This window comes from Drosophila elegans, unplaced genomic scaffold, assembly GCF_018152505.1.
Source record: "Drosophila elegans isolate 14027-0461.03 unplaced genomic scaffold, ASM1815250v1 contig_814, whole genome shotgun sequence".
Taxonomy (NCBI): domain Eukaryota; kingdom Metazoa; phylum Arthropoda; class Insecta; order Diptera; family Drosophilidae; genus Drosophila; species Drosophila elegans.
This window is the reverse complement of record NW_024546167.1, coordinates 11,497,067-11,510,087: the sequence shown is the minus strand read 5'-3', so window position 1 is coordinate 11,510,087 and position 13,021 is coordinate 11,497,067. Positions and strand designations below refer to the sequence as shown.

General features: G+C 45.9%; 3 protein-coding genes across 6 annotated transcripts; 1 reads left to right on the top strand and 2 right to left on the bottom strand.

Annotated features, from left to right (window-relative positions):
* Positions 1-160: 160 nt before the first annotated feature.
* LOC108138898 (UPF0518 protein GG24907) lies at positions 161-7,719 on the bottom strand. 4 transcript variants are annotated; one of them, XM_017261436.2, is made up of 8 exons: positions 7,303-7,719; positions 6,301-7,145; positions 5,563-5,959; positions 3,812-4,838; positions 3,185-3,742; positions 2,683-2,721; positions 696-2,401; positions 161-640 (listed from the first exon to the last, which is right to left on the bottom strand). In XM_017261436.2, the coding sequence occupies exons 2-7, from the start codon at positions 6,969-6,971 to the stop codon at positions 1,944-1,946; spliced, it is 3,150 nt and encodes a 1,049-aa protein (XP_017116925.1). In that variant the 5' UTR covers positions 6,972-7,145; positions 7,303-7,719; the 3' UTR covers positions 161-640; positions 696-1,943. The 4 variants fall into 4 exon arrangements, with proteins under 4 accessions (XP_017116925.1, XP_017116926.1, XP_017116927.1 ...); XM_017261437.2 differs by having other exon boundaries at positions 3,812-4,814; positions 7,303-7,718; XM_017261438.2 differs by lacking the exon at positions 2,683-2,721 and having other exon boundaries at positions 7,303-7,718.
* A 235-nt stretch (positions 7,720-7,954) lies between these two features.
* Positions 7,955-11,051, top strand: LOC108138793 (DNA repair and recombination protein RAD54-like). Its single transcript, XM_017261272.1, has 6 exons — positions 7,955-8,032; positions 8,088-9,399; positions 9,460-9,613; positions 9,694-10,099; positions 10,164-10,327; positions 10,382-11,051. Exons 1-6 carry the CDS (start codon positions 8,030-8,032, stop codon positions 10,683-10,685), a joined length of 2,343 nt encoding a protein of 780 aa, XP_017116761.1. The 5' UTR covers positions 7,955-8,029; the 3' UTR covers positions 10,686-11,051.
* Positions 10,702-12,674, bottom strand: LOC108138794 (protein ABHD13). Its single transcript, XM_017261273.2, has 5 exons — positions 12,396-12,674; positions 12,103-12,344; positions 11,699-12,040; positions 11,462-11,640; positions 10,702-11,408 (listed from the first exon to the last, which is right to left on the bottom strand). Exons 1-5 carry the CDS (start codon positions 12,532-12,534, stop codon positions 11,288-11,290), a joined length of 1,023 nt encoding a protein of 340 aa, XP_017116762.1. The 5' UTR covers positions 12,535-12,674; the 3' UTR covers positions 10,702-11,287.
* Between the last annotated feature and the right edge of the window lie 347 nt (positions 12,675-13,021).

Sequence of the window (13,021 nt, the reverse complement as noted above, 5' to 3'; positions counted from 1 at the left end):
AAATTAAAATTTATCTGTTGGCAGTAATTGTTTTAAAACTAAATCAGCTTGGAGACGTTTATGTTTGAATGATAACTATATAATTTATAGAGCTATAGCTATTTTTAAATATATGTATATATGAAGACCCTTTTTTTGAGTAATAAATCAGTTAACAATATATGAGAAATCAAACATTTAATCAAAGTAGTTGGTTTAATAAGCCCAGTGCATTCCATCGCCAGAATTGTCACTATATAACGCCGCCACAGCCATAATAAATGCAACATCCATATCCATATACATCCGGTTTTTAAACATAAACTGATGCTGCGATTCGGGGACCACCTCCATCATGACTGGCCCATCGTCGTCGCAGAATCGACTACCGAATCTGAAGTAGGAGCACCAGTAGACGGTATACCCAATGAGTTCTTTCGTTTCCTGAGGTGGCTGCCAAGTGATGGAATTGTTTAGGTAGTGGTACAGCAACTTCTGCGGTTGATGCCGCTCTGCATCTGTCAGAACTGGAATCTCAAGCTGCGAACCATTAGCCGAGCGACCCAAGGAGTTCTGGCTCCAAATGGAAACGGTGACCGTTTGCTTGGGATCCCAATCATAAAAAACTGCATAATCTTTGCCTTCGAGATAGGCCTTATTGCTGGAAATTAAAGAGCTAATTTAATGGATCAAGTGAAGATATCATAATAGCTTACCCCTTGTCCGTTTGTATAATATAGGTAAAGTTTGGAGCGCCATATTCCACTTCGTCCAGCTTCTTCCAAAAGACGAAAAGTTCCCTCGTTGGCAGATGGTAATTAAAGCCATTGGGTAAAAACTCCGGCGGGCGATTGGGAACGGAAGCACCTACGGATAAGTTGAAAGAGTAATATTCGCTTGACCACGGCGAGTCAGTGAAATTATAGCGGGCCCAGAGATGAACTACATATTTCTGGTTGCCATAAGGAGGAATCTCAAAGCACACATCCTTCGGCCTTACGAAGCCAGCATTTAAGTGACTAACTATACGGGCATTGTAAACTTTATACGGCCGATGGAGCAAGTGCAGCACTACGCGCCAGTTGAAAGTAAAGTCACTATTCCTATTCCAGTGCCCATCCACACAAGTCACTTGGTTCCTTCTGAATATGTAGGGCGCATAGTTCTCCCAAGTCGGCATTTTCACATGGCTACCAGGAGTTGGATCATTTGATGCCCAACAAGTGGACACCAAGACCAGAAAAAAGAGTAAGGACGTCCGCCAGGTCATGTCGATTGAAAGCTATTGAAGCAAGTGAATTTCTTTCCTTCGGCTTAAGCTACTTATCAAACGGTTTGCTTTTGCAGCATCCTATCAGCAAACGAGGTTGAAGTCCAACAAAAAAAAAATATATAAAATATATAGCCTGCAGAACAAACTGTATCGTTAAATAACATTAAAACTGAAAAAACGAATATATCTTTCTTGGCTGTGCATTTACTTGGACCAATTTAATACTTTCAAGTTGGCTTTACATAACTTGGGTAATTTGATCTTGCATATGTACATAAGAGCATAAAATATATTGCAAAAATACATATGTATACATGGTATGTGTGTTATATAGTTCTCTCTAAAAACGTTGTAAATTTTGCATACGGCTGTTAATTAGAATATTTGATTACATTTGAACACTTAAAATCCACCGTCTTAGTTCGCTTACAACTTTAAACCTAAATTCTAGCTTGGTTAACGCGTGTGTGAGTGTTTTTTGTTTGAGTCCGTGTGCATTAATTTGTAAATCTGTTCATTGTTCGTTTAAAATGGTTGTTTAAAATATAAATATCGATAATTTAACAGGTAAAAAGAAATAATTTCGTAAGGGTAGCTCGTTAAAACAAACAAAGGCCAACAAATCCGTAATATAATGTATACACAAGTCGTCTGTCTTAGCAGCGCATGCATCGCCATCTACTCCAAGCGATCATAAAGACCCCTGCTCCGTGACCAGCACAACGCTCTGTTCCTGCGCAATGGCCGCCAGCTCCTTGAGCCACTCGTCCATGAGCACCGCACAAAGGGCCAGGTCGCGGGATCGCTCGGTGCCACTCGTGCTGGCAATGATTCCCATGGAGGCCACCGAATCGAGGGACACTGGCTCGGAGTTAAAGCCACTCGTGGTCGGTCCTCCATCCAGGCCGTGCATGGTGCTCGACGAGTGGGTTGTGGTGTTCGATTGGGCGGACAGGGTTTGGGTGGATCCACCGATGCTGCTGTTGCTGCTGCTCCCAGAGGCCGCTGTGGCCGTCACTGTGGCTCCTGTGCGTGATGCACCCACTTGTGGCTGCGTACTGAGGCTGGTCTCACATGTCCCGGCGGCTGGTTGCCCCTGGGAAAATCCTCTTCCCTCGGCACCACTTCCCACCAGATTCGAAGCAGCTCCTACAAAATTCAAGCGGGTTTAGTAAAGGTTCACGGTGCCATTGACCTCTATGGGTTAATTGTAACAGCAACAATAATAACAAAGAAATGGGATTCCACAAATGTTCATCGTTTTCTACAAGCAACTATTTTTTATTTTTTTTTTGGTTTAGTGGGAAAGCATAATGTACAAAGCTCTACGGGGAAAACGAGACTACGAACTAGTTTTAACAAGACTATGCCATTTTAGGGTTAGTTTTGATTACAAATTTAAATACTTTTATCAAGCGTGAAATATTTACCGGTGAAGAATGCGTAAATTTGTGATAAGCCAGATGAAGCTACGTTTTGTTTGGTTTTTTTTTTTCGTTTCAATAAAAAAATAAAGAAATAAAAGAAATTAATTTATTATAAACGACGCCGGCGGGCATTTTACAGAAATGTGTTTCAACCAAGTACAGCCCTGAATGAGTCCTGCTCATAATAGTGCCACAACAATATACTACATCACATAAATAACTAAATGTTTAAATGACTTTCCATTAATGACAAATGAATTCGATGGCTTTATTTATCGCTTCAGGCACTAATGCAGGGCTGATGTACATATGTGTGAATGTGTTTTTGTGAGTGATGTGTGATGTGTGATTATTTAGACCCAAAACCAACTCTCTTCCAACATCCAACGCTGCAGATTTGTAAACTGTTGGTGATTTCTATGTTGTTTGCTTGGTTTTTCTTTTTTAGAAATATAAAGGTTGTGCAAAATTGTGCCAGAAGAGTATTTCGCCTGCTACTACTCACCAGAGGAGCCATTGGGCGGTGCCATCGACGAGGAGGCCGACTTTCTGCTGAACATGCTGGTTATGGACTTGCTGATGCTCCGCCTCTTGTTATCGCTGCGCTTAAACGGATCGTATGCGCTGGTGGGCGTCGCTTGAACGGGCGTGGCAGCCGAAAGAGTCGAATAGGTAGATCGCAGCTGCCCCGACTGCTGCCCGGAACTTGTGGCCATCTGATGCTGTTGATTGTGATGCATTGGAGAGCCCTCGTTACCCTTGCGCGCGTTTGCCAAACGAAATTCCCGATCAATTAGTGAGGAACGCGCCACATCAATGATCTCCAGCGAATCCTCTGTCACTGGCAGCTCGGCGTCTATCTGTTGCTTGAGTATGCGCAGCACCTGGTGGAAGGAGGGCGTATCCGAGGTGATGGCGATATCGGAGCGCAGCAGCAGCGAGTGGATCAGCGGCAGAGGATACCAGGCCAACCGAGTGATCAACCCGGTGAGGTGAAGATTGACGTACAGCGAGTTGCTCGTGAAGGTTTGCAGTTTGCCCCAGATGGCGTTGAGAAAGGGACCTATATAGAAAAACGGGCAAAATGAATAAAGTTCTGCCCACGAGTTGATTTTTAAGCCACTATTCTTACCCAAGCTTACGGTGCCCTGCGCAAACAAGTCCTCCGAGAAGTCCAGATCCGTCAGTAGCAACTCGTTGCGATTGTTTTGCGACATGCGCCAGGCCTCTCGTCTGCCGGATCCACCTAGCACGCTGCTGATGCTGCTGCTGTTGTGCTCCAGATCTGCCTCGCTGGCTGTGGTGGCCAGCGTTGTATCCGTGGCTTCGCTCTCCTCGTCCGCAGGCCGCCACTTGAAGGATTCGTAGCCGCTGGACTCGCCAATCGATTGCAGACTGTCCAGCTGTTTCTCACCCGTCTCGTTCGTGGCCATAACAGCTCCGCCACCGAATTCGCTGAAGAACTGCCTGGCCAGTTCCAAGGCGTGGGCATGAACTCGTCCCTGCCCGTGACGCGGCCACTTTTGGTAGCGATAGCTGTTCGCCCACTTGAGGCAATCCCTCTGGCACTGGGCAATTCGCCAGTGGGCCTCGAAGAGATACGCCTGGATATTCGCATACAAACTATCACCCGTGTGCACTCCATAATAGTTCCAGTTGGCTCCAATTGTCTTGCTCATGACTGGAGATGGGAGACTGGGCAGCGGCGTCAGGTCACTTACCACCGGTTCGTGGATACTCTTGGGCCGGGCCAGATCCCTGGCCCTCTTCATCACGTCGGGCGAGAGTTCCAGGAAGAACTCACTGCTGTTCAGATACGGATCGATCTTGTTGATCTTGTGGCGATGTGAGATGGGCACATGCTTGCCCGGCAGCATGAACTTGAGCAGCAGTTCCAGCATTAGGTCCTCGCAGTGCAGCCCCAGCAGGGTGTCAAACAGGGCCATCGTTACCATGCACAGATTGGCATCGGGGGAGTTCAGCCGCTCGACCAGAGCATCCAGTATGCGCTCGCCGTCGAACTTTTCCGTGTCGAGCAGAAAGCGAACGAAGGCCCTCAGCAGGCCGGGTTCGGTGATGGAGCGCAGGATCAGGTCCAGGTACGACATGGCCGAGATTTGGGAGTCGATGTTCGTCTGAAAATGTTTGCCCTTCAGTGTCTGCGAAAATGGAGCGCAAAAAGTTGTTTCGAGATTTCGAGGTGTGTGTGTGGTTAGCTACGGGGAGGAAAAGGTACAAGAAACACACAAGAAACGGAAAGCTGAAGGCGGTGCAGATCCCTAAGAGCTGGCCGAATTTCTAAATAAAATATACAAGTCTTAGGAATAGTGTAGATATTGCTCAATTCTTAAAAAGTCTTTGCCCAATTAAATAAATATCTTGTGTATCGAGACCATTCTTACACTTCATTTTCATAATTTATTGAAATAGTGCAAGAACGTATGGACTTAAAAACAATAAGTAACTTTTAGTCTACGAGTAATGGCTATAAAAGTATTCAAACTTTAAATTAAACAAAAAACATAATTAAAACTTAATTTTGAAATTGTTTTCAAGTGCTTTCAGAATTGTTAACAAAGCTGAAAGATTTGGTAAACCTGCCGCTGATAAAGAGAAATCATAAAATGACCGGTAACCTTATCACTCTCTTTTAAGACTGTAATTAAACATTTTATTTTTGTACATGTTTACACATTGGGCTCAACTTTTCTTAACCAATATCTACGCAAATTCCTTATGTCAGGAATGTTACAAATAAATTAAAAGGCAAAGAACAGGACAAATATGATTCGCTTGCAACCAACACCACAGAAATGCATCGAAGACAAATTTTTACGAGAAGAGACCGAGACGGAGACGAGACAAAAGCGTGACGGCACTCACCTGGAGGATAGCCGGTCCCAGAACGGGCACAATGAAGCCCTGGTACATGAAGTCCAGAAGCTGCTGTTTGATCATCTCGTGGGCCACCTGCACCACCGCATTGCAGAACTCGAGGGCGTTCATGAAGAGCGTCAGCTCGGGGATCTCTGTCACATCGTCCGGTGTGATCCGGTGCCAGTCAATGGAGCTGATCTCGATGCTGTTGGGCAGACGGGAGTAAAGCCCACCCAGACCGGTCACCAGCAGGGGGCAGATCGAGGAGTACTGGGCTATGTACGTGCCAATGTTGGAGTTCTTCTGCGAGAGCGCCATGCAGAGCAGCAAGGCATCGCGGGCCTGGTGTCCAAGACTGCCCTCGCGATGCACGTACGGGATGAGCAAGGAGAAGATAATAAAACTGCAAGTAAAAAAACAATTCTTTAACACAGAACTCATAAATTTTGAAGTTTTATCGATACAGTCACCATTTACGCTTGGACTATTACAAGGTCAGTTTTTTTTTTTTATAATTTTTGTCTTATCAGGCTTTAGACGCTGTATTTGGTGATGATTCATAAAACAAATATATCATACTAAAGCTTTTCTATTCAATACGGATGTATATTTGAAAACAAATGCTAATTTTAATTTATAAAAATAAGTTAAGCCAAATAATCTTTATTAAGATGAAATTCAATTCAAAAATACTTAAACAATCTGACCGTGTTATGAGATTCTATTGTAATGTTTGATGCTCACTTGGTTGTGGTTCCACTTTTGGGTGCCGCCACGCTACCGTTGAGAATCTGCTCCTGCACTTGCGTTTGGGCGGAAAAGAAGAAAAGGTCCAGCAAATGGACATTCTGCATTAGAACCACGCACAGCTGGTTCAGCAGGATAACGAGGCGCTTTTCCAGATCGGGCGGGAAAATCTCACCCTGGCTGGAGGCCAGAATCTTGAGCAGGGGACGCAGGAAGGGCTCGTGGCAGAGCAGCTGGTGGCGCGAATGGCTGACGAGCAGTTCGTACAGCTTCAGCTGCTCCAGCCGCACGGCGTTGGCATAGCGGCCGGTGGTGCAAGCCCATTCATACAGCTTGTCCAGCAGATTCTCGCTGAGCAGAAATTCCAGGCAGGGAGCCGCGGGCGGACCACTGGCCTCGGCCGCCGGCAGCGAGACCTTGTTGCAGTGATGCAGTTCGACCAGCAGAAGGGTGACCATGTAGTCCAGGTGCGACACAACGCCCAGGACGTCGTCGTGCGAGGGCGGAGCACTGTGCTGGATGATCTCGAAGGCCTGCTGCCAGTGCTTGCAGAAGCTGTCGTAGCAGGCGCGCGGATCGCAGTCCGTGGCGGCATCGATGGGACGCTGACGTAGTGGTCCGCCGTGTCCGGCTGAGGCAACGCCTCCGCTGCTCTGACGCAGCCACATCGTTCTATAGGTTTTTGTGTGCGATTTGGTGGTGTTTAGTAGCGCTGGTCCGCTGATAACTGTTTGGTGTGCGTTCCGTTTGACATGAATTGGTGTGCTGGTACTTTCTTATCTCAGCTTTGTGCTTTTGTGGTGAGTATGTCAATGTTGCTTGTTTTGTTTGTGATTTAGGAGCTAAAAAGAGAAGCACATTAGTTTAATATTCGCTATTTACTGAAGATCAGCCCAAGAACAACAAGTGCACGCCGTGACACACTTACACACACATACACATCTGCGTACGTGTGCACACCTATTTGGGCATCCGTTGTTGTTGTTGCTGCTCGCTCACCTGATGAATTCGGTTTCGATTGTCATCGCCTTCGCTGTTTTCTGCTCTCAATGCATCGTCTCGCCACGCCCATTATTATTTTGTAGCCCTATTTACATAGGCTTTTACGCTTGCAGCATTTGCGTGGTTTTTTTTGGCACTTTGGCAATTACAATTACAATCACAAATACAAATTAAGTGCTTGTACCAACACTTCCGCAGATTTGCGGATTAAAATCGCGTTTTTGCAGCTCGAATTCGGTGCATTTGTGGCACTTTTTGTTGTTAACAAGTGGAACGACAACAAACCCACTCTCTATTGCATCATTTTTCACTATTTTTTTGGGTATTCGAGTGCAATTTTGAGTAAATATTTACAATTTTATCTGCACGGAAATAGAAAGTTAGATATGTGCAACTGCTAACGAATAATATCGATGTATCAAACATATCGATGTTTTTGGTACTCGATATATTCATTTCGGCGCGAAGTACTTAATTTTTTTTTTTTCATCTTCATATCTAATATAAATATAAACTACTGTTCTTATTAAATTTCTAAACATTATAATTAAATGTTTACTTCATTCGATAACTAAAAGAAAACTAGATGTACCCACTTAAAATGTCTATGCTCCACTAACGCCGATTAATCATCAACGATATTTTCACGATTTGCAATGTTTGTGTGACCAGACCTGTACAATCCAATCAGCTGTTTGCGCGACCGCCATTTGAATTTCCTGAAATGGTAAATAAAATGTTTATGTTTATTTAATATCTCGCTTAACTGTTGCTTTTTAAAGCGCCGCAGCCTGGCGCCCAGCCAACGGGGTCCACAGCGTCCCGAGTCGCGGCACTTCTTTGCGCCACCGCTTCTGAAGAAAAACAAGCGAGCCTGCCAGCAGGATCTGGAGCGGGAGCAGGAGCTCGACAGGAAGCGCCAGAGTGCCCTGCGAGGTGGCGGCAACACGGAGGACCTGCCACTGCCCATTCGCATTGCGAACAGCGAGTATGAGCGGGCCATTGCCAAGGTGCTGGCCCGGAAGTTCAAGGTGCCCATCGATAATTACGTTCCGGATTACGGCGGAAACCGCTGCCTCGGTGTACGACGCTGCATTTCCCGGCGACCTCTGCACGATCCGCTAGCCTGCAACGCCCTGGTTCTATACCAACCACCCGACTACACGGAGCACGAGCGGATGGCCATGGATCCCAGCCAGATCCTGGTGCACGTCGTCGTGGATCCCCTGCTTTGCAACATCCTGCGGCCGCACCAGCGCGAGGGCGTGCGATTCATGTACGAGTGTGTGGAGGGCATGCGGGGCAACTTCAACGGCTGCATCATGGCCGACGAAATGGGTCTGGGGAAGACGCTGCAGTGCGTCACCCTGGTGTGGACACTCCTAAGGCAGGGGCCCGAGTGCAAACCTACGATTAACAAGGCCATCGTCGTGTCGCCGTCGTCGCTGGTAAAGAACTGGGAGAAGGAGTTCACGAAGTGGCTACAAGGCCGCCTGCTCTGCCTGCCTATGGAAGGTGGCAACAAGGAGAACACCATTAAAGCCCTCGAGCAATTCTCCATGACCTCGTCACGCCTTGGCACACCCGTTCTGCTCATCAGCTATGAGACATTCCGCATCTACGCAGACATCCTGTGCAAGTACGAGGTGGGAATGGTGATATGTGATGAAGGACATCGGTTGAAGAACAGCGATAACCTCACCTACCAGGCACTAATGGGCCTGAAAACAAAACGGCGGGTCCTGCTCTCCGGCACACCTATCCAAAACGACCTCACGGAGTACTTCAGTCTGGTGAACTTTGTGAACCCAGAGATGCTGGGCACGGCGGCCGTCTTCAAGCGGAACTTCGAAAGCAGTATTCTGCGGGGCCAGAATGCAGACTCCACGGAAGGAGAGCGGAAGCGGGCCATCGAGAAGACGCAGGAGTTGATCGGACTGGTCGATCAGTGCATTATCCGTCGCACCAACCAGATTCTCACCAAATACCTGCCCGTTAAGTTTGAGATGGTCATCTGCGCAAAGCTTACGCCCATTCAGCTGGAGCTCTATACGAATTTCTTGAAATCGGATCAAGTACGCCGCAGTTTGGCGGGTAATCCATTGATTGTTGTTCCTTCTTCAAACTGTGTACCAATAACCACTTTGTTTTAAGACTGTAATGAGAAGGCCACGCTCACGGCCCTGGCGGACATCACAACCCTTAAGAAGATTTGCAGTCATCCGGATCTTATTTATGATAAGATAACAGCACGAGAAAAGGGATTCGAAAGTTCGCAGAACGTGCTGCCGAGCAACTACAAACCGAAGTAAGTAAAAGTTCACAAGATTTTGTTTTAGCAATATTGTCTCTTGATTGGATTGGAACTCATCAAACTTTATGTTTCAGGGATCTCAATCCTGAACTGAGTGGCAAATTCATGCTGCTAGATTTTATGCTAGCCGCCATACGCGCAGATGGCAATGACAAGGTGGTTCTCATCTCCAATTACACACAGACCCTGGATTTGTTTGAGCAGCTGGCGAGGAAGCGAAAGTACGGATTTGTTCGACTTGATGGCACTATGTCCATCAAGAAGCGCTCAAAAGTGGTTGACCGGTTTAATGACCCGGAGTCGGATAGCTTCCTTTTCATGCTGAGCAGCAAGGCCGGCGGCTGCGGATTGAATTTGATCGGAGCCAACCGGCTGTTTATGTTCGATCCTGACTGGAATCCGGCCAACGACGAGCAGGCGATGGCCAGAGTGTGGCGCGATGGGCAGAAGAAGCCCTGCTACATTTATCGCCTTGTAGCGGTAAGCATCTCAGGTACTTCTCTTAAAAATTTCGAAATTAAACTGGAGAAATTTATTTTTTTAGAGTGGTTCAATTGAGGAAAAGATCTTGCAGCGGCAGACGCACAAGAAGTCGTTGTCCAGCACAATTATTGACAACAACGAATCAGCCGAAAAGCATTTTACTCGCGACGACCTTAAGGATTTGTTCACATTTGATGCGAATATTCTGTCCGACACGCACGACAAGTAAGAATTTTCCTTTTTTATCCTTTTAAAATTAATTTCCAATGTTCTTTTTAGACTCAAATGCAAACGATGCGTACAAAACATCCAAACTAAGCCCCCGCCCGATGACAGCGACTGCACCTCGCATTTGTCCCAGTGGTTCCATTGCTCCAACAATCGAGGTCTGCCCGACAGTATTCTCGCCCAGGCCTGGACGGACAGCAAGTGCGTCTCCTTTGTCTTTCACCACCGGTCACAGGCACATGAGATTGTGGCAAAGCCGGAGGAGGAACCATTGGAGGAAAAACCAGCTAGTCGGAAACGTCCATCTACGCCCCTCAGTGATGACAGTGCTGACGAGGACTTCATTGGATTCTAAAAATTGTTGGCTGAACTTTGTTTATTCTTGCAATTGTTTGCATTGTTTATTGTTTATCAATTTGCCCAATTTCGTTTACTTAAGTCTAGACTTAAGATAATTTTCTGGCTTCCTTCGCAATCTTAACAATTAAATAGTGTAACATTTCAAAAATGGAACCAGCACAAAATGTAAACGTGCTAGAGATAAAAGCTCTTTTGAACAAATCTGGCAAACTAAAAATCAGTCCAGAAAATGGGATTATTCTTTTGTGAAATACTGATTAATTTTCATAATATTCAGTGGCCGTCAATTATACATTAGTCAAATCGTAGTTTTAAATAGATCAGTACAAATAAACTTCGCACAGATAGGAGTTTGGAAAAATTCGGGTTTTAAAGTGGATTGATTTGTTGAAGCGCATTATCATAGTTGTTATAAATGAACAGCCGTATCGCTAGCACGTTATTCTCTGCACATAAAAAGCAACATAGCATATAGCAACGTCTGGATTAAAACCCTGTCATATACAGATTAGTATAATGTGGTTGTGTATATAAGTATTAAACCATTCGCAGTGTTAACACAGTCAATTGAACACTTGATGTATTCGGGTCTAGGAGCTATACATCAATAATTTTATGCTCCAGCTCTACCCAGACATTGCTCTTCTCCGGCGCCTTTTGGAGCGGCGACGGCTCCTGCTGCAGCTCGGCCAGAAATCCCCCGATAGCCTGATAGTACCTAAAGAGCAACCAATGGATAATAGGAAATAAAGAATGTCATCCAGGCCATACCCGTCTACTATCCAAGTGTCGTTGTGCGATCCTCCGGGGAACTCAAGCAAGCGCTTCAGCTCACTGCCGCATTTGGTATACAAGGCACGCATCATGCGCGGTGGCACTAAGTTGTCCGCAAGGCCGGATATAAATAAAAACGGAACCGAACACTTGCCTATCTTGCTCACGGACTGGTACTGCAGGTTGATAAAAAAAATAAGTTCGGATTTTCAACTTTATAGACCTCAGACCTACCTTATTCTTAAACAATAGATTTGGTATATACTTCACAGAGGGATGGACCAGCTCCACGGCCATTTCTGGTATGCTGCTAAATGTGTTCTCCACAATGGCGCACATTAGTTTTTGGCCATACACGGTATCGGCGGCCACGTCGACGACCACGGCTCCGCCCAGGGAGCGCCCGAAGAGGATCAGCTGCGAGTGGTCCAGGTCGTGGCGGGTGTGCAGGTAATCAATGGCCGCCCTAGCATCAGTTACCAGGCCCCTTTCAGTGGGCACACCGGTCGACAGGCCGTACCCGCGGTATTCCACCATCAGAATGTTGCAGTGCAGGTGGTGGTAGATGCCCCAGACCTAAGGAATAAGCCATAGTGTTGTAATAGGGAATTTCTAGCCAGTTAAGAGCCTCCACTAACGTTCTGCATGCGGTGTCCCATGTTGCCAGCGTTGCCGTGGAAGTAGAGCAACGTGGGCACCGACTTGGAGCGCTCCTCCGGCTGACTTATCCAGAAGGCGTGCAGAGTGACATCGTCGGGTGTCTTAATGCTGACCGTGATGTGGGGCAGGTTGTGCATCGTCGGAATGGGCACGTAAATGCGGGAGTTGGCCGGCAGGTCCGGATGGTACAGAAGCAGATCCTGGGCGTAGTAGAATATCACTGCAAGGGGACATTTGTAATGCCGAAAGGCTGATCGAGACTAGAACTTACGTAGGATAATTCCAGCGAAGAGCGCCAACGTCATGTAACCCCCGTAAAAGTAGTAGAAAATGAAGCACAACAGGAAGGCTCCAAGTACTCCCACGCCAACGCCGCGGGACTTGGGCAGTGCGATGCCCACTTCTTTCATGTTGGCTTCTGGTCCAGCTGTGCTACATGTCCAATCCTCTAATTTAATTAAATCGCAGTTCCCAGCACCAGAACACAAAACGAAACGATTAAATTGTAATTGAACACCACCCACAGCTGATTTGGAAGACACCTGTGCGGCGCGATAACATATCGATTCCGCATTACAGTAAATACTCGATATCAGTTAACCCATAAGCGGCTGGAATAATGAGAACACTGATAATATACAATTTTTTTTTCAACATTTTATGAATATTCATAAAGCTCAAGTTGGAACATTTACTTAATGACATTAGTTTTATTTATGTTAGAATTTTGGCTTTTCTTATTTATTTAGTTTTTTTTTTTTTTAATAAATTGAAAGAGTATTCATTTTTTAAAGTTTACATTTTTAACAACATATACTAATATTGCGCTTTATTGGTTTTTGGTTATTATAACTAACTGGCAAGCAATATTGAATAGTGGACACCTAATAATATAGG

What these genes read in the sequence shown, in the direction of transcription:
- LOC108138794 (XM_017261273.2), bottom strand. Translation starts at nt 12,534, where the DNA reads ATGAAAGAAGTGGGCATCGCACTGCCCAAGTCCCGCGGCGTTGGCGTG. An exon ending in CTTCGCTGGAATTATCCTAC is followed by an intron (nt 12,345 to 12,395) that starts GTAAGTTCTAGT and finishes GTCCCCTTGCAG; the next exon opens with TGATATTCTACTACGCCCAG. An exon ending in GACACTTGGATAGTAGACGG is followed by an intron (nt 11,409 to 11,461) that starts GTATGGCCTGGA and finishes GTTGCTCTTTAG; the next exon opens with GTACTATCAGGCTATCGGGG.
- LOC108138793 (XM_017261272.1), top strand. An exon ending in AGTACGCCGCAGTTTGGCGG is followed by an intron (nt 9,400 to 9,459) that starts GTAATCCATTGA and finishes CTTTGTTTTAAG; the next exon opens with ACTGTAATGAGAAGGCCACG. An exon ending in CTGTCCGACACGCACGACAA is followed by an intron (nt 10,328 to 10,381) that starts GTAAGAATTTTC and finishes TGTTCTTTTTAG; the next exon opens with ACTCAAATGCAAACGATGCG.
- LOC108138898 (XM_017261436.2), bottom strand. Translation starts at nt 6,971, where the DNA reads ATGTGGCTGCGTCAGAGCAGCGGAGGCGTTGCCTCAGCCGGACACGGC. An exon ending in AAAAGTGGAACCACAACCAA is followed by an intron (nt 5,960 to 6,300) that starts GTGAGCATCAAA and finishes TTTTACTTGCAG; the next exon opens with TTTTATTATCTTCTCCTTGC. An exon ending in GCAGGGCACCGTAAGCTTGG is followed by an intron (nt 3,743 to 3,811) that starts GTAAGAATAGTG and finishes TTTTCTATATAG; the next exon opens with GTCCCTTTCTCAACGCCATC.